Source organism: Pristiophorus japonicus, chromosome 8 (genome assembly GCF_044704955.1).
Source record: "Pristiophorus japonicus isolate sPriJap1 chromosome 8, sPriJap1.hap1, whole genome shotgun sequence".
Classification (NCBI taxonomy): Eukaryota; Metazoa; Chordata; class Chondrichthyes; family Pristiophoridae; genus Pristiophorus; species Pristiophorus japonicus.
The window spans coordinates 91,975,048-91,999,842 of record NC_091984.1 but is presented as its reverse complement, the minus strand read 5'-3'; the positions used below and the strand labels follow the sequence as shown (position 1 = coordinate 91,999,842).

General features: G+C 43.9%; 1 protein-coding gene across 8 annotated transcripts in view; it reads right to left on the bottom strand.

Annotated features, from left to right (window-relative positions):
- Positions 1–24,795, bottom strand: part of dock7 (dedicator of cytokinesis 7) — a 193,195-nt gene that overhangs the window by 26,906 nt on the left and 141,494 nt on the right. For all 8 annotated transcript variants that reach the window (XM_070887063.1, XM_070887064.1, XM_070887066.1 and 5 more), the window contains 6 exons: positions 18,370–18,466; positions 17,543–17,677; positions 12,196–12,348; positions 11,911–12,069; positions 10,394–10,494; positions 8,049–8,241 (listed from right to left, as the gene is read on the bottom strand). In XM_070887063.1, the coding sequence (XP_070743164.1) occupies positions 8,049–8,241; positions 10,394–10,494; positions 11,911–12,069; positions 12,196–12,348; positions 17,543–17,677; positions 18,370–18,466 (838 nt within the window). The remainder of the gene's footprint in view (positions 1–8,048; positions 8,242–10,393; positions 10,495–11,910; positions 12,070–12,195; positions 12,349–17,542; positions 17,678–18,369; positions 18,467–24,795) is intronic.

Below are 24,795 nucleotides of genomic sequence, written 5' to 3'. Positions count from 1 at the left end.
ACCCCTCCCGGTGTTACATACATCAACCATCGGAACTCACACTTCAAGAGCTGCAATTGGGATTGGCTCTGAAGTCGCAAGACTCGCAAATGACTGTGTCTGGATTTCTGGGGCCACTGTGTATTGGACCCCTCCCCAGCTCCAACTGCTGTCCAGTTCTCTGCATGGCATTTCAACTGAAGTGCGCGGGAGCTCAGGGATTAGTGTGCGGCCGTACACCTTAGCGTGGACGCCCCGACATGCGAGGGAACATCAGCGGCAGGTCGGGGTCATAAAAGGAGTGGCGAGCGGTGACCATGAGCAGTGTGGAGGCATGCCACTTCAAGGTACAGCGCGAGCTGGTGCAGGAGGGCGCTGGCTGTGAAGAGTGACATCATCAATCCCAGGTCGGTGATTGGAGCATGAGCAGGTACAGTAGGAGCGGCGAGAGGGGTGAAGGAGCAGCGAGAGACTGTGGAGGGACGTGATCAGGGCCCAGGGGAAACATAGAAACATAGAAAATAGGTGCAGGAGTAGGCCATTCGGCCCTTCTAGCCTGCACCGCCATTCAATGAGTTCATGGCTGAACATGCAACTTCAGTACCCCATTCCTGCTTTCTCACCATACCCCTTGATTCCCCTAGTAGTAAGGACTTCATCTAACTCCTTTTTGAATATATTTAGTGAATTGGCCTCAACAACTTTCTGTGGTAGAGAATTCCACAGGTTCACCACTCTCTGGGTGAAGAAATTCCTCCTCATCTCGGTCCTAAATGGCTTCCCCCTTATCCTCAGACTGTGTCCCCTGGTTCTGGACTTCCCCAACATTGGGAACATTCTTCCTGCATCAAACCTGTCTAACCCCGTCAGAATTTTAAACGTTTCTATGAGGTCCCCTCTCATTCTTCTGAACTCCAGTGAATACAAGCCCAGTTGATCCAGTCTTTCTTCATATGTCAGTCCCGCCATCCCGGGAATCAGTCTGGTGAACCTTCGCTGCACTCCCTCAATAGCAAGAATGTCCTTCCTCAGGTTAGGAGACCAAAACTGTACACAATACTCCAGGTGTGGCCTCACCAAGGCCCTGTACAATTGTAGCAACACCTCCCTGCCCTTGTACTCAAATCCCCTCGCTATGAAGGCCAACATGCCATTTGCTTTCTTAACCGCCTGCTGTACCTGCATGCCAACTTTCAATGACTGATGTACCATGACACCCAGGTCTCTTTGCACCTCCCCTTTTCCTAATCTGTCACCATTCAGATAATAGTCTGTCTCTCTGTTTTTACCACCAAAGTGGATAACCTCACATTTATCCACATTATACTTCATCTGCCATGCATTTGCCCACTCACCTAACCTATCCAAGTCGCTCTGCAGCCTCATAGAATCCTCCTTGCAGCTCACACTGCCACCCAACTTAGTGTCATCCGCAAATTTGGAGATACTACATTTAATCCCCTCGTCTAAATCATTAATGTACAGTGTAAACAGCTGGGGCCCCAGCACAGAACCTTGCGGTACCCCACTAGTCACTGCCTGCCATTCTGAAAAGTCCCCATTTACTCCTACTCTTTGCTTCCTGTCTGACAACCAGTTCTCAATCCATGTCAGCACACTACCCCCAATCCCATGTGCTTTAACTTTGCACATTAATCTCTTGTGTGGGACCTTGTCGAAAGCCTTCTGAAAGTCCAAATATACCACATCAACTGGTTCTCCCTTGTCTACTCTACTGGAAACATCCTCAAAAAATTCCAGAAGATTTGTCAAGCATGATTTCCCTTTCACAAATCCATGCTGACTTGGACCTATCATATTACCTCTTTCCAAATGCACTGCGATGACATCCTTAATAATTGATTCCATCATTTTACCCACTACCGATGTCAGGCTGACCGGTCTGTAATTCCCTGTTTTCTCTCTCCCTCCTTTTTTAAAAAGTGGGGTTACATTGGCTACCCTCCACTCCATAGGAACTGATCCAGAGTCAATGGAATGTTGGAAAATGACTGTCAATGCATCCACTATTTCCAAGGCCACCTCCTTAAGTACTCTGGGATGCAGTCGATCAGGCCCTGGGGATTTATCGGCCTTCAATCCCATCAATTTCCCCAACACAATTTCCCGACTAATAAGGATTTCCCTCAGTTCCTCTTCCTTACTAGACCCTCTGACCCCTTTTATATCCGGAAGGTTGTTTGTGTCCTCCTCAGTGAATACCGAACCAAAGTACTTGTTCAATTGGTCCGCCATTTCTTTGTTCCCCGTTATGACTTCCCCTGATTCTGACTGCAGGGGACCTACGTTTGTCTTTACTAACCTTTTTCTCTTTACATATCTGTAGAAACTTTTGCAATCCGTCTTAATGTTCCCTGCAAGTTTCTTCTCGTACTCCATTTTCCCTGCCCTAATCAAACCCTTTGTCCTCCTCTGCTGAGTTCTAAATTTCTCCCAGTCCCCGGGTTCGCTGCTACTTCTGGCCAATTTGTATGCCACTTCCTTGGCTTTAATGCTATCCCTGATTTCCCTTGATAGCCACGGTTGAGCCACCTTCCCTTTTTTATTTTTACGACAGACAGGAATGTACAATTGTTGTAGTTCATCCATGCGGTCTCTAAATGTCTGCCATTGCCCATCCACAGTCAACCCCTTTAGTATCATTCGCCAATCTATCCTAGCCAATTCACGCCTCATACCTTCAAAGTTACCCTTCTTTAAGTTCTGGACCATGGTCTCTGAATTAACTATTTCATTCTCCATCCTAATGCAGAATTCCACCATATTATGGTCACTCTTCCCCAAGGGGCCTCGCACAACGAGATTGCTAATTAATCCTCTCTCATTACACAACACCCAGTCTAAGATGGCCTCTCCCCTAGTTGGTTCCTCGACATATTGGTCTAAAAAACCATCCCTTATGCACTCCAGGAAATCCTCCTCTACCGTATTGCTTCCAGTTTGGTTAACCCAATCTATGTGCATATTAAAGTCACCCATTATAACTGCTGCACCTTTATTGCACGCACCCCTAATTTCATGTTTGATGCCCTCCCCAACATCACTACTACTGTTTGGAGATCTGTACACAACTCCCACTAACGTTTTTTGTCCTTTGGTATTCTGCAGCTCTACCCATATAGATTCCACATCATCCAAGCTAATGTCCTTCCGAACTATTGCCTTAATTTGCTCCTTAACCAGCAATGCTACCCCACCTCCTTTTCCTTTTATTCTATCTTTCCTGAATGTTGAATACCCCTGGATGTTGAGTTCCCAGCCCTGATCATCCTGGAGCCACGTCTCCGTAATCCCAATCACATCATATTTGTTAACATCTATTTGCACAGTTAATTCATCCACTTTATTGCGGATACTCCTTGCATTAAGACACAAAGCCTTCAGGCTTGTTCTTTTAACACCCTTTGTCCTTTTAGAATTTTGCTGTACAGTGGCCCTTTTTGTTCTTTGCCTTGGGTTTCTCCGCCCTCCACTTTTCCTCATCTCCTTTCTGTCTTTTGCTTTTGCCTCCTTTTTGTTTCCCTCTGTCTCCCTGCATTGATTCCGATCCCCCTGCCATATCAGTTTAAATCCTCCCCAACAGCACTTGCAAACACTCCCCCTAGGACATTGGTTCCGGTCCTGCCCAGGTGCAGACCGTCCGGTTTGTACTGGTCCCACCTCCCCCAGAACCGGTTCCAATGCCCCAGGAATTTGAATCCCTCCCTGTTGCACCACTGCTCAAGCCACGTATTCATCTGCGCTATCCTGCGATTCCTACTCTGACTATCACGTGGCACTGGTAGCAATCCCGAGATTACTACTTTTGAGGTCCTACTTTTTAATTTAGCTCCTAGCTCCTTAAATTCGTTTCGTAGGACCTCATCCCTTTTTTTAACCTATGTCGTTGGTACCAATGTGCACCACAACAACTGGCTGTTCTCCCTCCCTTTTTAGAATGTCCTGCACCGAAGCGCGAGTTCGGGGCCAAGGGCCCTGGGGCAGCACGGGTCAGCCCACACTGCGATACGTGCACGTGCTAGGTCCGTGCAGCAGAGCAGGTCTCCAGTTGTCTTGGGTAATCCTTGCCACTGGACCAAGACCTAGCTCTGTCAAGCCTGTGTGGTGGCTGGTGTGCAACGGCCATCCCACGTTAACAAAATGCACGCACAGGCATCTTCCACCCTTCAGGATGTAGTTCGGATCCTTCATTGAAACACCTGTGAACTCGTTCTTTTTTTGGCGTGAAAGCAAGTCATCCTCGTTTCGAGGACCACCTATGATGATGATACCTTAGAGGGAACAGTGCCCCCAGGTCAACATTGCAAGTTTCTGCTGGTTGCACTGGTTCAGGAAGGTTCTTCAAATTGCGCTCATTTTCTTAAGCGCTAGTAGGCACATTTTAAAAGTATTTACATGTGAGAAAATATTTAATTTACCAAGCAAATGACCAGTGTACACCAATAAAACTAGTAAATAGTTCAGTATAGTTATTTCTAAGACATTTTCAGTGATTTTAAAATCGGGTTATTCAGGTTGAGGACTGGACACTTATTAAAAATGCTTACTTTTTGTGATAAACCCAATTTCAGCTGTATAAATAAAACTGCACCAGGTTACCACAATTAAATACATCAAGGAATTGTTTTTAATTGAAAGGAAAAACATAAATGATTTACGCTGCCCAATTGCACTGGTTCACAGACGATTTTACGTTTGTGATTATGTGGTTGCATTTTAGCAGAAACCGGCTCTGTAACCTAACCAGCGCAATTCTGGACACAATTTGGGCACAGTTTCCCAATTGTGCCAAAAGCACAATTGTTTTTGAATCATACAGAATTAGGAAAACATGAAGGGAAAAAGCCTACGCAATATTGCGAATAAAGAAAGTAAGTTGCTGAGAAGAAGCATTCAAACTTGAAACTGGCAAGTGTGGTTGGGACCAGGATCGCAAATCACTGGTTTTAGGCTAGAAAAGGATTTGGACATCGGGCTTCTGGAAGACATTCATGGGCCCAACACCATAATAACACAGGCTAACCTCATAACCATAACCTTCCAGGTGGAAGGAATAGAGAGCTGCAATCAGTGTGCTACTCTATAATAGTCAGGGTCAGCACGGGCGAGTCCAGGGTCCTCCTAGAGAGATATGGAGACTTGTATGGAATATAACCTTCAGGGCTCCGGACAGAAGGGAACAATTGTTTGGGTAGGAAAGTGAACTTCACACTTGCGGAAGAATAAAATTCAAAAGAAATGGGCAACCGATAACACATTAAGGAGAATGGACAAGTGCAGCTGGGACAGTGCTTGGGAAAGCACTCACTCTCCACGCCCCCCCCAGCACCAGTGAAATCAGGACAGAAATACGGGAGCACCTGAGAAGCCCAGCAACCCCAAGCCCAGTCCCAGAGCAGATCCAGCAATCAACTGAGCAAGCCAGAATTAATACAATCTGCCCCCTCTTTCTGATCAAAAATTCAAAAGAGAGAACATACACAAATGCAGTGAATCAGAGATAGACAAAGAAGTACATAATACTCTCCAACTGAATCATTTTCCATATTCAACCCTTCGATGTCATTCCAGAGACCAATGGGACCATCACATGCATCAATAGAGGCTTGGGTACAATAAAGGTACATATTATGAACTTGACCTCCTGTGGATCATCACCTTAAATAACTGGACAGAGGGAGAGGTCCAGATGCTGTGCAAGTTGGAACCAACCCCTCCACACCCTCTCCAACACTGACCCAGAATCTCAGACCATGCAACTGTGGTGGCGTGACAGTCTATGAATCAAATAGCCCATCCCCAACCCGCAGCAGAAATGGTATAATTAACAGCAGCTATCCATGTCTCTCCTAAGACGAGGTCTACAGAAGTCAATATAAAATAGAGCTGTGAGAAACCAACCAAATTAGAGATGTGAAGTCAACCTATCCTCCCTTAAGCAATCCAAACAAAAAAGTCTGTGTGCTATTTAGTGACGGAAAGCAGCTGACTCGGTAATTTTGTTAATCGACAAAATATGAACGGTGGTGTAGCAGGCCACCAATTTTTATACAATTTTATTAAAAGTTTATTGTGGGGGAGCGGAGGCAGATGGGTCAGAGCTTCCCATCAGCTTTTAGACAGCAGCAGAAGACCACTGTTCCTGAGGTGAGATCATCTCTTCCAGGTGATTTCTGTACAAGAGACGCAGCTTCCCGCATAACCATGTTTATAAATTCCATGTGGTGACACCTCACGTATGTGGCTTACTCACGACGGAAAAGCTCACACCTGGAATCTGTCCACTGTTGCAACAACGTCTTGCTCAAGGACATTTAGATCCTGATTCCAATCATGGCAATACAGGCAATTGTCAAGTGGAGGCTAGGCACTTCCCAAACTAAAGGGAAAACAAAACAACAGGGTGAATAGTGTGAATAAACTATATACTTGTGCTGTTGATGCTGGGATTAGTTCTCCTACCAGCACTCACGAAACAGCAAGTGAAAAGTGAACTATGCAGAATCCCACCTCCGAGTACAGCAGCCTACATCTGGGCAAGCTTTGAATGGAGGTCCGGGTAAAGATGAAGCAGAATATCTATTGAGGGCCAGAGGTGAGGGGAGGCTCGCTCCTGCTTTTGTTTTGAAAGATGAACTAACCGGGTTTGGTTCTACTTCCTAACCAAGGGCGTTACCTTCAGGGCTTTTCCAAAATTGGGTACAAGACTGATTTTTCTGTGTTTAGCTTAGACTCCCAGAATCACATCATCATATGGTTGGCAACCAGTAACTAGTGGGGTGCCGCAGGGATCCGTGCTGGGACCCCAAATATTTACAATCTATATTAATGACTTGGAGGAAGGGACCGAGTGTAATGTAGCCAAGTTTGCTGATGATACAAAGATGGGAGAAAAGCAATGTGTGAGGAGGACACAAAAAATCTGCAAAAGGACATAGAGTGGCAAAAATTTGGCAGATGGAGTATAATGTTGGAAAGTGTGAGGTCATGCACTTTGGCAGAAAAAAATTAAAGAGCAAGTTATTATTTAAATGGAGAAAGATTGCAAAGTGCCGCAGTACAGCGGGACCTGGGGGTACTTGTGCATGAAACACAAAAGGATAGTATGCAGGTACAGCAAGTGATCAGGAAGGCCAATGGAATCTTGGACTTTATTGCAAAGGGGATGAGTATAAAAGCAGGGAAGTCTTGCTACAGCTATATAAAGTATTGGTGAGGCCACACTTGGAATACTGCGTGCAGTTTTGGTTTTCATATTTACGAAAGGATATAATTGCTTTGGAGGCAGTTCAGAGAAGGTTCACTAGGTTGATTCCAGGGATGAGGGGGTTAACTTATGAGGAAAGGTTGAGTAGGTTGGGCCTCTACTCATTGGAATTCAGAAGAATGAGGTGTGATCTTATCGAAACGTATAAGATTATGAGGGGGTTTGATAAGGTGGATGCAGAGAGGATGTTCCCACTGATGGGGGAGACTAGAACTAGAGGGCATGATCTTAGAATAAGGGGCCGCCCATTTAAAACAGAGATGAGGAGAAATTTCTTCTCTGAGGATTGTAAATCTGTGAAATTCGCTGCCTCAGAAAGCTGTGGAAGCCGGGACATTGAATAAATTTAAGACAGAAATAGACAGTTTCTTAAACGATAAGGGGGTTATGGGGAGCGGGCGGGGAAATGGAGCCGAGTCCATGATCAGATCAGCCATGATCTTATTGAATGGCGGGGCAGGCTCAAGGGGCCATATGGCCTACTCCTGTTCCTATTTCTTATGTTCTTATATAGGTGGCTATCCTCATCATAAGGGGATATTTGCATGCAGAAGATTACACAGAATTAACAGGACAGAAACAGGCCATTCTGGTGTTGATGCTCCACACAAGCCCCCTCCAACTTCACTTCATCGAACCCTATTAGCATATTCTTCTCTTCCTTTCTTGGAATGGGGCTTCACTTTGCATCAGGTAAATTGTTCCATTTCTGCAGTCAATTTGATGAGTATAAAATATACAGACAAAAAGAATAATCCGAGTGTAACTCACAGTGCCCTACCTGAAAGGTTACACATCCTACTGGAAGATACTTGCGATCTTCCAACATACTTAAGTACTCTGCTACTAATGCTGCTGAATGCACCAGGCACTGCGCTGCTTCAGCACGATTGCTCCTCTCGGAGTGTTTTCCAGCCATGTTTTGGAGCCATGTTAGCCGCAGATCTGGCGATGTCTGGTATCCTTTAGCGATTCTTCCAGGGGTAAAGTGGAAAACAAAATTATCACTGATAAACCTCCAGCCTAAAATTAAGTCATTGCAGGCATACCATTTTTCCTTTTCTTTTCCCCCCACCCCCATCTCCAAATGTTCTTCTTTCCTCTTCTGAAGGCATGGATTCATCTCAGTGTGGCTCAACAGGTGCTATCCACTCTTTTGTATGTCTGACTATGTTTGAGCCGAGATAGTGAGCAATGGCAGCCTATTCCACCACGGAGGGCATCACAATCACTTCCAATCTGGTCCTCACTTGATGTCCACAGATGTGCAATTACCACCGGGGGTCACCTGGCAGCAATCAGCAATGCTGGCTGACATTTTAACCCAGGGCTACTCGGGCATCTCAGAATCGTAGCGTCTGAGTGGCTGCCCCAACTGAGATCAGAGCAGGGATTGAATCAGTTGTGTGACTCAATAGCATGCTAGATGGTGCATTACGTTATGGTACACAGGGACTCGCCAGCCTAGTGGTTAGATTACATTATCTTATCTATTATTGAAATCAGGTTACTGAGCCTGTAGTTGTTTGTTTCGCAGAGGATTAGTTCTTTTGCCATTTTTAAATAGACAATAGCTTACCTACATCCAGTCCCATACGTCGAATCTGATACGCTGTTTCATTTTTTTTTATTGGATACAACACATCATTATTCATTACACTTTACACAAGGTAGCATATATAGTACAGAATGATAGCAAGTGACCATAACTGCACGATAGCCCTGATACTTGGTTTAAGTTGGAATGCATTAGGACTTACTGCTACGCTTGCCCACTGAGTCACTGCCTGGTAGGTTTTGGCCATAGCATGTGAACAGCCACACTTGGGCATGGTGACGTATATCCTTCTTGCATAATGTTTCATTGCTCTCAACGGCTGTGAAGAGGGACGTCACCAAGATCCAGGTTGGTGATTGGAGCGTGGGCAGGTACAGCAGGAGTGGCGAGGTCGGGGCGAAGGAGCGGCGAGAGATTGTAGAGGGATGTGAGCGGGGCCCAGAAGAGGCAAGGGCCCAGGAGCAGCACGGGCCAGCCCACACTGCGATATGTGTGCGCACTAGGTCCGTGCAGCAGAGCCAGTCTCCAGTCGTCTTGGATAATCCTTGCCACTGGACCAATACCTAGCTCTGTCGAGCCCGTGTGGTGGCTGGTGTGCAACGGCCACCACATGTTAAAAAAATCCATGCACAGGCATCTTCCACCCTTCTAGATTTAGTTCGGGAATTTTATGTCCTTCATTTAAACACTCGTGAACTTTTTGACGTGGAAGCAAGTCATCCTTGATTCGAGGGACTGCCTATGATGATGATTGCTCTCATCACCACTGGTGACATACCAGTACTTCATCCAAGTGTTATACAGCTCAAAATGATCTGACCTGACACAACCCAAGTTTGACAGAATTTATAACTATACGGATAGATGTTTTTCAAGGTTCAAATGGAAATTTCTCACACATCCTATTAGGTTTCTCATAAATTCTTGATTGAATAAAATTTCTACATGTAAAAGTGCCAACTTGGAGACTAATTTCTTCTGCTCTGCTGAGTTGCCAATCGCAGATATATTGTGGTGGGAGGTATAGAAACCTTGGCAGGCATTTTTCCACCGGGTAAAAAAAGAGGCCACTCCCATGCACATCCTAGTCACTGGCTTCACTTATGGAAGCTAGGTAGCAGGTTTTTCTCCCCCTCTCCAACAGCTGCAAGCTTGGTTAGATTAAAAGCAGAGGGTAAAAAAAAGGAAAACGTCAAAGTTTAAGACATACCAGAGATTGAAACTTATCAATCTCAAGTAAGACGTGGTGGTAGGGGGCGGAACGCACCAGTGCCAGCCTGGGTTCCTGCTCCAGATTATCCAGTGATTCCTGCTCGAAAGTACATGTGTGTGGATGTTGGAAGAGGACAGAATGGTGCTACGTGATCCACAATTAAATTGCCTGTTGACACTCATGGTCCATACCCTGTCACTTGAGCGAGATACCAAAGGAGTACTAGCACCTGTTGAACTGCACCTCTAAGAATCAGTGCCTTGAGAAAAGCAGGGGTAAGAGGATGAAATTGGAGGAAGTATAGAAAGTATCCCACATTGTCCATTTGAGAGCTGCTGAACATCTGCATTTGTACCTGTACATCAGATCAATAAGCATCTCTGGATCTTCTTGGTGTTCTTTCATTTTTACGGTGTCGGACAGGATCATGTGGAGATTGAAAACCAGATCTTGGACCTAAGAGAGTAATAATGAACAATATTAAAAGTGATAAATCCACCCCAATCCCAAAGAATACCCAAACAGGGCTGATAGAATCAATTTAGGAATTATTCAAAAGCAAGCCCAAATGGGACAAAGAGAACACACAGACAATGACAATTTCAACCAAAAACTTGTCAAATGCAAAGTTACTCAAAGATTTGTTTACTTTGAAAATAATATTGTACACTGAAATGTAAAAAAACTTAGCATGACTTTTCCAGTTCATCAATCACAGTTATACATCTTTGCATTAAAGCGAGTAACATGACGAATATCTCACGTTACTAAGAGAGCGTCCTACATCTACGAAGACGAGGCTCATTCCTTACAAACAGTTCAATAGCAGATAGTCAACAAATCAGCTCTAAGTGAGCCAGCCTTTCTTCAACCACAAGCTGCTTCAGGACTCTGCAGATAGACTGCAATGATCTTTTCCCGTGTTCCTAAGGTATCTTCTGCTTCTCCTCCCTGAAGTGCAAATTCATGTTTCCACGTATACTGGCAGCCCTCTGGTGTGAAAGCTCAGTGTGGGATGGCAGTGTTTATAAATGTAGACAGACATTGTTGGGAAAGAAATTCAAACTTTAAGGCGAAGGATTTTATTAAATTAAGAAAGAATATTGAAACCTTGAAATACAGAAAATGCTGGAAGTACTCAACAGGTCAGGCAGCAGAAACAGTTAACGTTTCAGTTCGATGACCTTGTATCAGAACTGGAAAAAGTTAGATTTAACAGGTTTTAAGCAAGTACAGAGGCAGAGAAAGGGGTAGGGAAGGAAATAACAAAAGGGAAGGTCTGTGATGGGGTTGGAGGCAGGAGAGATTAAATAATAAAAGGGATGATTGTGCAAGGTGAAATATGGTCATGGGACAAGTAAAGAAACAAAAGACAGGTCTAGAGGAGGTGTAAATGGGAATCAGAATCATCAGCAACAGCTATAAATAGGCATTATATCCTTGGCTCAATGGTAGCACTCTCGCTGAGTCAGAAAGTTGTGGTTTCAAGTTCTACTCCAGATACTTGAGCACATAATCCAAGCGGACACTCCAGTGCAGCACTGTTAGAGGTGCCAACTTTCAGAAAAGACATTCAATTGAGGCCCCATCTGCCCTCTATGCCCTGGATGTAAAAGATTCAATGGCCCTATTCGGAGAAGAGTAGGAAGTTCTCCAATTGTCCTGGCCAAAATCTATCCCTCAACTAACATCATTCAAAACAGATTATCTGGTCATGTATCTCATTGCTGTTTGTGGCACCTTGCTGTGCGCAAATTGGCTGCCCTGTTTCCCTAAATTACAACAATGACTATGCTTCAAAAGTACTTCATTGGCTGTAAAGCACTTTGTGATGTCCTAAAGTCGAGAAAGGCACTATATAAATATAAATACCTGGTCAGGAAAGGTTGTTTCTCTCAGTTCCAAGTCTTCTTCAGCATATGTCAAAATTGTCTTTAAAGAACGTCTGAGGAATTCTTCATTAAAATTCTGGGATGTTCCAACCAGCGAGGAAAGGGACATGGTTACTTGCATCTTCACTCTTGCAAAATTCTGTAAGCAATGGAAAGACTGTAATTAGCTCAACATTTGAATACCACCGTTTTTAAAGAAGAAAAGATAAGAAATACATCATCTAAAGAGGAAAAAGAAGGTTCAAACAGTAACAAAAATACTTACATTGCCAATCTCAAAATTTTGCCTCATGAGGAGGTACAGCGAGGCACTGCCATGTGCTCGGATTGTGCCAATACTGCTGCTGCAGTGTCGTAGAAGCCTTAGGCACAGATCAGCACACTGTTCCGTTTCTTCTTCAAAAAGGAGTTCAGGAAACTGTAACAGGAACAAACTAATTTAATCCTTTTTCCTTTATTTTTTTGCCTTCCGATCTTAAAGGCAATGATTCATACATTCCTAATGTCCACACACATGCACTTTCCAGTAGGAGTCACTGAATAATGATCACAAGCAAGATCCTTGGTTGTTACACATCAATTGAGCCATCAGAGAGTATTTTACCTTTTAAAAAAAAGTTTATTGATAAGGTATTTAATTGTTAAAAAAATGTATAAGCACATTTAAAACATAGAGAGTCACAAAAATTGTTTACAACTTAAAGATGATTCATGATATGGATCAACATCATTCTCTCAATATAGAGAGGCTTAGTGACCATCAATCTATTGGCAACATATAGTTCCTCCAATCTAAATTCAACAAGGGAACAGATTTCCCCAACCCTAAAAAGAGAAAAAGAGGAAATCAATTTTTGAATTCCCAATCCCTTTCTCTGATGCCTCTATTACACCTCCACAACTAACTTAGAGAAAGACAGGAATACAATAAAGTGTGAAATGAGAAAAGGCGATTCAGATCATTAAAGCTTCTCCTTCCACAGACAATATGCAATCAACCCTACCATGATTCCACTCTACTATTCACTCTGCTGAGGAAAGGTTTTGTAAACTTTCTGCCTATCCTATTCCAAAGACATGTCAAGCAAAACTCCAAAATCTCTACCTAATCTAGAACATACATCTTTGACCAGTTGCCTTCTTTCCCATGATATTTCCGTGGTCCCAGCAGCTCAGGAATCATCATATGTGCACCATAGGTGTCGATCATCTCCAGTTGTACTTTCAAATTCCCCATCCCATTCCTAACTAGCGTACTGCTCTTTTTGTGGACTGATGCTTCCGAATTCAATCCTAACTAATTGATAACTAACCAAGGATGATGGTGAACTCTTCAAAATAGGGTGCATGAATGGGGAGAAAGGATTAGAAATCTAATGGACACCACTCTACAGTATAAAGCAGCACTGGACTATATTCTTGATTACACACTTTCACAATGTCTCTCATACCAATTCCTTCAGCCTCTGCCTTCCAGCTTATGACCAACTCATTTAGGCTGGATTTTCTAATGACCATTTATTAATAGTCAGAACATTCTAGCCCTTATTTCTGTTGTGAATTTAACCCTTGGTAACATATCCTGTGCTGTACTATTATCAAAAAAGGGATTTTGTAAAATCAATACTGTAGTGTTGGTCACAGGAGGCCTAGAGCATGGCAGTGACATTTAGCTGATAAAGAACCTGAGCTGCGCCTTTAAGTCCACTGCTCAGGTGCGGAAAGCGGTCTAATTTGGTCTCGAGGTCAATTGGTGGCTAATCATTGTTGGAATTTTTTCTAGGGGGCTGTTGCTTGGCTTGTTCCGAAAAAGAGGAAGAAATTACTTGGTTTCTTTCTCTTCCTATATACTTTTGGGGAATGGAACAATCTTTTGTACTTTTGGGACACATCGTCAACCATATCTAGGTCTGGTGCAGCATGTGCTCGATGCACAGTAAAGCTCACTACATTCTTCCCTCAACCCAAGTCTTAAACCAACATCAGAACAGCCTCCCTACTTCCATTCCCCACACCAGCCATTCCTGTGACCTCTCCAAGTGAAATGATCAAGTTGGTGCCAATTTACACTAAGTTCCAGGTAGGTGTATGTTTTGCCTTGGGCCCATGTCCACTCGGAACTGAGTTGCAAAAATCCAAAATTCTTTTTGCAGCAGATCTTTACAGACAACAGAAAGAGGATACTTTTATCCCAGGACTCTGGATTAGATTCAATCCTAGGACCTGAACATTTTTTATTTACTTTTTAAACATTTAGGGGGTAAAATTAATTGAACTGAAATTTGAGATTATGTAGGGTAATGATGAAATTGCAATGTAGCGAAAGGTTAAATACCAGGGGTCAAGTTAAAAATCAGCAAGTTAATACTTAAAAGGGAAGTCATGGAGAGATTTTTCCCCACACAGCGGGTATTAAACTTGTGGCATTAGGCAGGTTACACAGCAAGGCCACTGAAGCAGACTGTATGGGTCCAAATTTGGCCCACCCATTTTTTCGGCGCACTCACGTGAGATGCGCCGACTTCCTACGATCCAAACGGCACCAAAAAGATGTCTCCGGATTCTGGCCCCTCTGCCGACTCTCCCGGGGCTTGGCGCAGCGTGGCAAGTCCATTGGGGGGGGGGTGGAGCTAGGGCCCTGCGCCTATGAGTGCCGGCAGCTGTCCGCATGCGCAGCAGAGCGTTCGCGCATGCGCAGTAGCTCCTCCCATGATTATGATGATGCGTGCCTGCAGCGTGGGACCCAACGCATCCCACCCCTATCCCGGGCCGAGTGGCCTGCCGCACAGGCCGGCCGCTGCCTTCCAACGCTGAGGGCGACAAGAAACAGGTTGGTGCGGGGAGATTGTGGTCAAGGTCAATAAATGCATCTTCAAAAGCTGTCTCGTATCAACTGCACCACTAGCCTCACACACTTCTCAATGCATAACTCCCCCAACCCCGCCCCTGTCATTTACCTACTAACAATTTGCAGTTGATACGAGACAGCTTTTGAAGATGCATTTATTGACCTTGACCACAGGTCTGAAATCATGAAGCTTCTTTGGGCACTGGAGCCAGGTCGTGGGGGCAAAACTGCTGGCAGTGACGGCCTCGATGATCTGGTCCCACATCCTTCCTTCTGGAGGGCCTCTTGGCCCCTGTGGGTAGGGGACCTCTTTAGCAGTGTTTACCCATGACCCCCTGCTCAAAGCTGAAGTGCTGCGTGCGAGACCCTAGGTTTTTCCCATTTTAGAAGGCAGTTCCCCTTTAAGGGGCCGCACTGCTTTCTGAACACCTCCCATTCCTAGCTTCACCTCACCCCCTTGCAGGAGACATGCTAGCCATTCTTGGCAGGGGCATGGCTGAACCCTTATCCAGCGGTGGGGCTGAATGGATATAAGATGCTAGTATCCTCATACGTTATCCTCCTTCTCGCATGCACCTCTTGTTTTCCTGCCGTCACCTCACTACAACTCCACCCTTGTGCCTTCCTCATGTCACACACCCAAGAAATGCAGCCTGCCCAGCCAGTGACTGACCGAGAAGAGGGAGAGGAGAGTGAAGAAGAAACACCAACATCAATTTGGCACTCTCAACCACCAGCTTTTCAAGGTCAACCAGCAAGGCCATTTGCAGTGTTCCTCTCTGAAAGTCAGCATCCTTTCATCAGTCATGGTGCAGCCACTGGGGTAGCACTGCGTGACATCAGTAATATAGGCAAAGGTACACATAAGACAGTCACTAAGGGACTGCATAAGGGTGATGAGTTGATTTCTTGATGTCATATTGGATGGATAGGTGTATAAAGTTGGATTGGAAAGTTTGCTTTGTGGTGGCTTTTATTTCAGCATTGTGGCCAAGAGGACGCTGTAATGGTCAGTAACAGAGGGAAGGTAAGGTGTGGGACAAATGTTGAAAGGGGAATTGGGGTTATGGTACTGCAGGCAGAAGATTTCATCCTGGATATTCTGGCCAGAAAGGGGCTGCCTGGGATACATCGTTCCTTCTGCTTCCTCCTCTTTTGCGTCTTCCTCTTCCCTCTGCGAGCGGAAGCTGTAAATCTGAAATAAAAGCATAAAATGCTGGAAATACTCAGCCGGTCAGGCAGCATCTCGACCTGAGACTTAAACTCTGTTTCTCTTTCCACGGATGTTGCCTTGTTGCCTGACCTGTTGAGTATTTCCACCATTTTCTGTCTTCTCAGAGGCCTTCCTTTACCATCCGAGGCCTTGCAAGTGTCCAGCAGCACTTCATGCACTCTTAAAACAAACTTTTAACATGTATTGCACCAAGCCACTATTTCAGTAAAATATAAAAAATCTATTTCAAAAGCTTAAATGCAAACTTACCTGAAAGATCTGTGTGTCCCTTTAGGAAGTGCAAAACGCGTCTGTCAGTCTGCTGCATGGTCACTTTTCAGAGCGAGCTTAGGACCCTGCGCTAAGGTCCAAGTTCGCAGAGCTTGACGTTTAGTCGGCGTGATGTCACACTTTCCATATTTGCATCTCCAGGGCCATTAAGGCCCTCTTCAAGATGGCGGCTGCCGAGTCCCACACCAGAGAAGGGCGTTAGAGTGGCGGTCGCCAATTTTTCCAGGATTGCAGCAGTGGTGGTAAGTAGCCCAATTTCTGGGCCCAAGTCTTTGAATGACTGGAAGATTTCCGTTGTCTTATTGAGGGGCTTGGTAGCGATCAAGATCTGTTGATATAGCCACTGCACTGAGAGAACTGAAGGTTGTGAAAACTGAAAGTTTATATTCTGAAGGAAGTTTCACAAATATAGAGTGGAATTATCAGCAAAGGAGGATTTAATTATAAGTGGAGCAGGACATTAATGTGAAGAAGGAAGAGTGAGTGGACAGAACGCCAAGAAATACTCAAGTTCATAGAAAAAGTTAGAGGTTGATTAAGGGATATGAGATGTTGAAATGAGATGGGCATATAGGGTATAATGGCTTGGTCCTATTCCTAAGAATTCCTGCGTTCAGAATTACTTGAAAGTAATGCCCAATTATCAAACTAACAACCATAATGATTTGACCACTATTTGCTATGCCTGTACTGATGAGTTACATTGATTTCATTGCACATTGACTGTTAATCACAACCCAACGTGTTCACAAAGCATTTAACTACTGTTGTTGTACCCATATAATGCGAACAAAGCCCATCTGCATTTCGCCAGAACTGCTATTCCATATAGCTTAGGGCCCTAATTCCGAGACTGGCCAGCAATTGGATGTTGCCAGACCGGAGATGCAGTGCTGTTTTCTCTCCACTTCGTGTTTTCAAATGAGAAAAAAAAAACAAAGGAATGGTACTGGATTCTACAGCGTAAGTAGAATAAATGAAAAAGTTTTATTAAAGCCAAAGAACCTATTAAAACTATTGGTCCCATGATTTTTCTTCCTTCCTGTGGGAAACAGTATGATTCCCACTTGGTAATAACCTAGAGCGCTGTCATTGAAACCAGTTCACCATGAATCGCAAGCAACAAACCAGTGTCCCATCTTTATATAGTGTAGGGTGTTGCAGCACTCTGGAGAGTCGTCCTTGAGCCACTTTCCTTGTTTGGATTGTGGTCTTCAATAAAAAGTTAGTAACATTTATCTATAGTAATGAAACACCTACTTTAGATACCAATGCTCTCTGGGTGGCGAAACAATGCTGTAGGTAAAGGGCACTCTGATTACATGCCATAGTATGAAGAAGAACCTTCAGGACCCCTCCAAGAACACTCTCTTTGGACTCTGTCACTGAAACAGTCTGAACAGTAGAGGATAAAGATTATAAAAACAATTAAAAAATATTTGACAAGATTCAAATAAAAATGTTTTACAGTATTAACAGTGAGGTGCTATTGCTACAATTCTGTAAGTCCTTTTAAAAAAAAAAAAATCAGCGCGCTCATTAATATAAAGGATGTTAATGCTGGGAATGGGAATACATTATTAAATGCTTAGACATCACCTGGGTTAGATATAAAGCTGTCTCAGCACAATCCCAATGACCACTCCCAGGAAAAGGAGAGCACAGAATAGATACAGATCTCTCTATTCTGTCCGAAAAATATATCTTAACTCCAACCCATCCCCTACAGCACCAATCTGACCTATCCTTACAAGACATTTGTGACCTTTCAGAGAGATTTCCATTTTTATGCCAGTTTAGGGCAGTTTTATGCTTTGCGCATATGCACGCTAAGAAATGGGTTGCGATTGTCTCATTCCCATTTCACATAGGACCCGTACACCCGATAGAGAAAGCTTACAACCTAGACTGAATTTAAATATCGAACTACAAAGGTGAAGGCACAGTAGTCTAGATTTTCTGATCAGTGTTTGTAAAGGCGCCAAAGAATAAACATGGTAGCATGACTACAGTAGTAGATTTCTAACTCTTCCATGGATACTTCTCAGTGTCCAGTTTTTCCTCGCAAATATTTTTTGCTCTCTTACCTGAACAATGATTTCCAAAGTGTCCAAAATAATAAGGTTTGCCTCCGTTGCGAGGTTACCATCAATCAGTGCCTCATGTTCCAACTCAGCCCTTGATCTGCCACATACAAATATAACATAAGAAATGGTTCAGATTTTTGTTTTGTGTGTATAAATGTTATGATCTGATTCACAATTTACTGTTAAACATGGCAGACTAGTTTAATCTATAAGAGTATCAAGTTGTGTATCTTTGTGTGCTAAAAATGTTCAAAGCAAAATTAATTTTTGAAAGTAATATATTTTATTTCGTGTTTCTTTCAATTCCTGTGCTCCTGTAGATATTCACTAGTTCTGTGGTATAGTGCCACATACAGATGCCTCACTAAATGTGTGGGCCTTGACAGTGAGTGTGGGGAGGCTATTCCATCATGGGGGAAAGCAACAAAGCCAAGTCCATTCGCAATCATTTTGTCTCTCTGTACATCTGCAGAACTTGCTGGGAACAATTTGAAGTGAGAACTCTGGCTAATTTCCCCCGCTTTAGTCTAGGGTGTGGAGTCAAAAAATAAGTTCCTACTGTTTCCTTGATTGAGATCAGTTAACTAACTCAGGAATTAAATCTAGGAACTTGCTGATCTATATAACTCAGTTCCACACATTGCAGTGGACTTACACACTGAGCCCATCAGGAGAGCTGAAATGTATGCATTTAATTTATACAATAATGCACAGGTTCTGCCCAAAGTCACTTCAAAATGGGGAGGAAAAAAAAAAAAAGAGGTATAATCTGCAGACTAGGAAACAAAATGACATTTTCTATAATGGAAGGTGCTCCATTCCTGAAATAAAAACAATAAATATACTTTTTACAATGCCTTCATTATCAAATTATTGAGTATAGTTGCATCTTTCGTACGATATCACCTTTGTTGCAATCTGACAAATATATTGTTCAATACTTAGCTTTCTTTTTGTGCCAAACATTTCTATATTCTTCAATTCTAAAATCTCAAATCACAACAGACAGACTTCGTCTTTATACTGGTCCCACATCAGGGGAGCTCTTCTAGTATTTATTCTACACTTTGCTTCTGGAAGTCTTTCTTCTGGGATGTTTCTGAATGATGCATTGATAAAAACATCTCCTGCGCCATCACAATCTTTTCCAGCATTTCTAAAGTGGAACACCCACAGTGAAGGATAGAGAAGGGGAAGAGGAGAGAGAAAGGAGAGAAAAAAGAGAGAGAATGGGGAAGATGAGAGAGAGAGAGAGAATGGGGAAGAGGAGAAAGAGTGGGAAAGTGGAGAGAGAATGGGGAAGGAGCCGAGGAGGAGAGAAGGGAAAGGAGGAGGAGAGTGCAGGGAAAGGAGGGGAAGGAGGAGGAGAGAGGAGGGGAAGGAGGAGGAGAGAGGAGGAGAGAGGAGGGGAAGGAGGAGGAGGGAGGAGGGGAAGGAGGAGGAGGGAGGAGGGGAAGGAGGAGAAGGAGGGGAAGGAGGAGAAAGAGGAGAGGAGGGGAAGGAGGAGAGGAGGGGAAGGAGGAGAGGAGGGGAAGGAGCAGAGGAAGGGAAGGAGGAGAGGAGGGGAAGGAGGAGAGAAGGGGAAGGAGGAGAGGAGGGGAAGGAGGAGAGAAGGGGAAGGAGGAGAGAAGGGGAAGGAGGAGAGAAGGGGAAGGAGGAGAGAAGGGGAAGGAGGAGAGAAGGGGAAGGAGGAGAGAAGGGGAAGGAGGAGAGAAGGGGAAGGAGGAGAGAAGGGGAAGGAGGAGAGAAGGGGAAGGAGGAGAATAGGGGAAGGAGGAGAGAAGGGGAAGGAGGAGAGAAGGGGAAGGAGGAGAGAAGGGGAAGGAGGAGAGAAGGGGAAGGAGGAGAGAAGGGGAAGGAGGAGAGAAGGGGAAGGAGGAGAGAAGGGGAAGGAGGAGAGAAGGGGAAGGAGGAGAGAAGGGGAAGGAGGAGAGAAGGGGAAGGAGGAGAGGAAGGGGAAGGAGGAGAGGAAGGGGAAGGAGGAGGAGGAGAGGAAGGGGAAGGAGGAGGAGAAGGGGAAGGAGGAGGAGAGAGGAGGGGGGGAGGAGGAGAGAGGAGGGGGGGAGGAGGAGAGAGGAGGGGGGGGAGGAGGAGAGAGGAAGGGGAGGAGGAGGAGAGAGGAGGGGAAGGAGGAGAGAAACAGGAGACGAGAAATTAAGACAGAAAGAGAGAAATGTAGGAGAAGGCAAAGAGGAGTAGAGAAGGGAAAGGGGACGGGGGGACGGGGAGAGAGGGAGGGAAGAGATATTGAAGGTTAGAGTTGAGAGGGATCACCGACCAGATGAAAACATTTTTTCTATTATCCTGTCCAGGAATACACGAGAAATGTTAGAAAACTTCCTTGGATGGTTGAACTTCATAAAGAATCAAGAGTTGTTATTGTTGGCACAAAAGAGGAATCCAGTTTTTGAGGCAGCTTTAGCAATGGAGAAAATGTGGAACTTCCTTGGAGGTCAAAGGAAAAAGTGAAGGCAAGAATGTCAACAGAAAAAGTGTGGAGCCAGAGGTGACAGCTGCTGGGTGGACTGTATGTTTGAAGGACAAATGGCAAAAGATTTCCAATACTGCATTGAATGTTTCAGATGCAGCAATCCAGCACTACGCTACAAAGTAAATGAAAGTCTGGCTAAAAATATAAGACGTGTGATCTTTAGGGAGGGTGTTAACTGACCCCCTACTTGAACATCTCAGTGGCACTTACTGTGCTTGGAGTTCTCTCTCCTAAAAGAGGCAATCAACAATCTTCAACTGGTCATAATATATACATGCTAGATTAATTAGTGGGGATGGAGTGAAAAGGGAAGATAGGGAGCAATTACAGATGGCGGGGGGTGGGGGAAGAGAGAGAAACAGTAGCGGGAGAGTGGGAAGAAAACAATGTGTATAGTGAAATCATAAACATGTTATTTGACCCAAATGCAGCAACATTGAAAGGCACAAAGGACTAGACAAAAATAAGGAAGCAGCTTAAACAGGAGGAGACATTAATCAATAAGGAATCTTGTCCTCTATCTGTACTGTACCAGAAAATTGAAAACAAATACCCTACTTATCCTCAATGCTCTGGTGAGATGTGTGGTGCCATCCAATACACAAGTGCATATAGGCAAGATTACGGCCGTGAGGGAAAAAACTTGATAAGTCGTTAATAGAAACCCCTAAAACTACAGTTAAAGACACAAAGCTAATGAGATACAAGACAAAGTCTTGTTGGTGACTTCAAAAGGCAGCATTTATGGGTCAGCACTTACTGTGCTTGGAGTTCGCTCTCCTAAAAGAGGTAAGCAACAATCTTCAACTGGTCATAATATATACATGCTAGTTTAATTAGTGGGGATGGAGTGAAAGGGGAAGATAGGGAGTGAGCACAGATGGCCGGGGTGGGGGGGGGGGCAGGGAAAGAGAAGAGAGAGAAACAGGAGCGGGAGAGTGGAAAGAAAAAAGTGTATAGTGAAATCATAAACATGTTATTTTTGAATAATTTACGATGTCACTACATACAACAGCACATCAGTTCATCCCAGAGAGAGAGAGGTATAAAGAGAGAAATATAGGCCCCAAGTTTCCACATGATTTGCTCCTGATTTTTAGGAGCAACTGGTGGAGAACGGAGTATCTTAGAAATCGGAATTCTCCACATTTAAGTTTTCTGCAGTTCTAGTCAGGTAGAACAGTTTCACTTTTGAACAGAATTTTTTTTTCAAAAGGGGGCGTGTCCGGCCACTGACGCCTGATTTGAAAGTTTCCACAGTGAAAACGTACTCCAAACCAACTTAGAATGGAGCAAGTGAAGATTTTTGTAGGCTTGAAAAAACCTTGTCTACACATTAAAAAATCAGGCGCAGGTTACAAATTAGGCGTCCGGAACGAGGTGGGGGGGGGAGGGAAGTCATTAAATTCTACAATAAATCCTTAGTTATACTTATACAAATATTATACAAATAAATCCAACCTGAATAAAAATTTATAAGCAAAGAAAAGATTAAATAAACCATGTTCCTACCTGTATGAAAGTGCTTCAGGAAGGCCTTTCAAGCAGCAGTTTGCCGTCGGGATCGACCGACGGCAGGGGGAGGGAGGGAGAAAGCTGCAAGAAGCCTCAGTACTTGAGGCAGCTGTTTGCCGTGGGGCCCGACAGACGGTGGGGGGAGAAAGCTGCAAGAAGCCTCAGTGCTGATCATGGAAGGGCAATGTGGTTTTATTAAAAAATGTTAAAAATTGAACAGCTACAAAGAATTTGAATAGTCTCAAACAAGTGCATGTGTCCAGTTTATCACAGTCTATCTTTAATTACAGAATGCACTCCCTCACCCTCACACACAGAAATATCAAGAAAATTAAAATGTAAGCCTTGCAAGGGTTCAATAAACAAATTTTTACTTTTTCTGCAGCACTTTTTAAAATGGCCGAGTGCCAATGTTTCCTTCAGACTGCGCGTGCGCAAACGCTCCAACGTGCACGCTCAGGGTTGCCGGCACGAAAAAAACTCATTTAAATTGTACCCGCCCCCTCCCACTTACAAAATCGGCGCGAGTGGTAGGCTCCGCCCCCTGTGCGCCGCGCCAAGCAGACATCGAGCTGCAAAGCACTCGAGAATAGTGTGTTTTTTTTCAGGCGCCGTTTTCGGCGCGAAAAACGGGCGCCCAGCTCGGAGGGGTGCCTGTTTTGCCGCGTGTGGAAACTTGGGGCCAAAGAGATAGATGAAGAGGGAGAAGGGATGAAGAGAGAGACAGAAAGGGATGGAGAGAAAGATAGGGATGGAGAGAGAGAGAGAGAAAGGGATGGAGAGAGATAGAGAAAGAGATGGAAAGAGATAGAGAAAGGGATGGAAAGAGATAGAGAAAGGGATGGGGAGAAATAGAGAAATGGATGGAGAGAAATAGAGAAAGGGATGGAGAGAGATAGAGAAAGGGATGGAGAGAGATAGAGAAAGGGATGGAGAGAGATAGAGAAAGAGATGGAAAGAGATAGAGAAAGGGATGGAAAGAGATAGAGAAAGGGATGGGGAGAAATAGAGAAAGGGATGGAGAGAAATAGAGAAAGGGATGGAGAGAGAGAGAAGGAAAGTGTTAATTCGCAAGATCTGGCCAAGTAGCAAAGAATGAGATAGATTAAAGCACCACTGTCAGTTAATCACACAATCTGCTTTGCACCATCCTTAAACAAAGTTACATTGTGATTTCGCAGTCTCTTCACTGACAAATTTAATATTGGCATGGTGACTAAATATTAAAAATCAGAATATACTCCAAGTGAAATTGTTAGTCACGTATTTTGATTATGAGCAGGAAATATCCTTATTAACTACCTAGAGAACATAAATAAAAAAACATTATATACCAAAATAGAATCTTGCATACATCATAAATGAAATGCATTATTTATAATAGATCAATCAGATGGAGCTCTGCAGAATTAAGCATTAAAAAAATAAATAAGTTAAATGTCATATTTTGCATTTCATCACTCGTGCTACAATCTTTCTATTAATGCATGCAGATCAGCAAATGGACCAGCGCAAGCAGAGCTCCCCCAGACTTCTCAATGTCCAAGCTGATATGCTGAGGAAGCATTCTGCTAAACATACATTTTAAGCACTGAAATAAATGCACACAAACAGCAATTGCACTAGAAGATCCAATAAGTCAAATTGCTTAAATGAAGATAGGCTGACTCTTTCCAAGGTATTCAATTACCATTTTTTTGTTTGCTAACTGTACAGTATATCTATGAAATTATTTTTGGGGAATTATCAATTGTGCAAACACATTAGTGGCCATGAAAGCACCAAGCCAAACCAGACTGACATAACAGGAGAATTTTATCTCACTCTCTGTATACATGATCTCACATGCATACACTCACTGTTTATAGAGTTATACATTAGTGACTGTTGCTACAGTCCAGTCAGCATCATTATGTAACATGTCAGTGCTCGCTTTGAGCAATATCACCAGCCCCTCAATCACTCCTTTGCACTTGAAGTGAATGTCACTAACTTTTTTGCCAGGGCTAAATCCTACTACTGTATCTTCTTTCTTTCTCATACTATGAGGGCCACAGCTGAAAGGGAGTTAGGCTGGAAATATGTTATAAGTGTTGTAGTGATGAAACTGTTACTATTCCACTATTACTACAGTACGGTGTAATATAAATGAGGTAGTGTACATTCCTACGAAGGCACAGAACACCACCCTTGGTTAGTGGTTTGGTCCCTGCCTCCAGAAGCAAAGTGTTACCGGCAGCAAACATAAATGGCTGTCGTTTTATTCTGGCAACAGGAGAGAAGTGATTTCATCAGTGCGCTTGTATTGAAATTGTAAGCCCATTTGTAAAGAGTGGGTTTATGATTTTGTTACTCACAGTGCACAGAGGAAATGTTCCTCCTGGTTGAAATGGCTCGGTACCATATCATGTAAAGCAGCC